Source organism: Austrofundulus limnaeus, unplaced genomic scaffold, assembly GCF_001266775.1.
Source record: "Austrofundulus limnaeus strain Quisiro unplaced genomic scaffold, Austrofundulus_limnaeus-1.0 Scaffold5, whole genome shotgun sequence".
NCBI lineage: Eukaryota > Metazoa > Chordata > Actinopteri > Cyprinodontiformes > Rivulidae > Austrofundulus > Austrofundulus limnaeus.
This window is the reverse complement of record NW_013952407.1, coordinates 6,514,256-6,515,696: the sequence shown is the minus strand read 5'-3', so window position 1 is coordinate 6,515,696 and position 1,441 is coordinate 6,514,256. Positions and strand designations below refer to the sequence as shown.

Here is a 1,441-nt window from a genome sequence, read left to right as displayed (position 1 = left end):
GTGAACGCACCATAAGACTTGTTGTTTTTAAGAGTTTTCACGTTAAAGAAATAAGTTACACAACTGATGTTACAATACAAAGAGATGGATGTTGTCTTGATATTTGTTAATTTTATATATTGAGAAATATGTTAAATTAAAAAAATAAAAAGTTTATTATTGAAAAAACAACACACACAAAGTACCGAAAATTGGTACCGTTAAGTACCGGTACCGATTCCCAGGTATCGGATATTGGTACCGAATCGATTCAAACGTCAATGGTACCCATCCCTAGCAAAGAGTGACGACCCTTTGGGTCCCCAGATGTAGTTTGCCAAAGGTGGTCCATGCATGAGTCAGCACCACACAAACCAAACCACAACAGTCTTAAAAGCAGAGCCATCACTGCCAGACCTGGCCTACGTCTGGTTGACAAACCACTTGCCATGCCAGCAGCTTGATACCAGATCTGGCCCACATTTGTCTGCTATGTGGGAAGTATTTTTAAGAGCAAATTATATATATTTTCCCATTCTGCCAAAGTTATGAATTTGATTTTTTTCTTGGAACAAGCATTCATCCTAAAATATTATTTTTGACATCTGAATCTTGTCATTTGCTGTTTTTATTACAATCTAATTACTGAAATGCTGCTGCTAATATAAGCAAACAAATCCTACAAATTTCAGCTAAAAATACATTTAAATGCAAACAGCAAACTGAACCATAGTCAAAGAAGATTGAAAGAAACATCGGGACTTTGCTTGGTAATGGATCAGATTGATGCTGAAACAAACCTGATGTCCTCAATGATTTCTCTTTGATTATGAAACAGGGTCTCAGACTGGCAGCTGGAAGCGTCCTTTTCATTCGATTCAGACGTCTGAAGTTGTTCCTCACCCTGACCTCCCTCAGCGTCACTACTGACGTCTGAGGGCTCTCCGTTAGCAACTGAAGCCAGCTCATACAGCTCCTCTTCATCCTCTTCCTCATCAAACTTCACGACTTGGTCGCTGTTGACTAAAAAAAGATTTAAGGAGTTAGGTAGGTAAGACAGAAAAAACAAAAAAATCCTAATAAGTAGTAGAAAACGCTAACCTTGCTCAAGGCTCTGGTCAAGCTGAGAGGACACAGAGCTTCTGTCCACAACGTCATCATCAAGGTAGTCATCTTCACTCAAGTTGTCAGCAAACGGACTGCTGCTTTCAGAATCAAAGCAAGGCTGAAATCAAAGAAGCAGAAAATTTGCAGTGTAAGTTTTCAGTTAAAACAGGAAAAGATGAATATCCTGCTATGTACAGGTTTGATTATTGGGCCTCATGCAAGAACCGTTTGTACGCACAGATTTGTTCTTAAATTGTGAGTACGAGTGATTTAGGAGAATTTGTGGCATTCACCAATGTTTTCGTATTCTAAGATTTTTTTCAGATACGAACAAAATTCACGAGTGGTCCAGACC

General features: G+C 38.8%; 1 protein-coding gene across 1 annotated transcript in view; it reads right to left on the bottom strand.

The window, feature by feature from the left end:
* Nucleotides 1–1,441, bottom strand: part of wu:fj29h11 (uncharacterized) — a gene marked incomplete at its 3' end in the record, with an annotated part of 46,618 nt that overhangs the window by 28,700 nt on the left and 16,477 nt on the right. Inside the window, 2 exon segments of the mRNA XM_014028644.1 lie at nt 780–1,002; nt 1,081–1,204. Coding sequence (XP_013884098.1) covers nt 780–1,002; nt 1,081–1,204 — 347 coding nt within the window.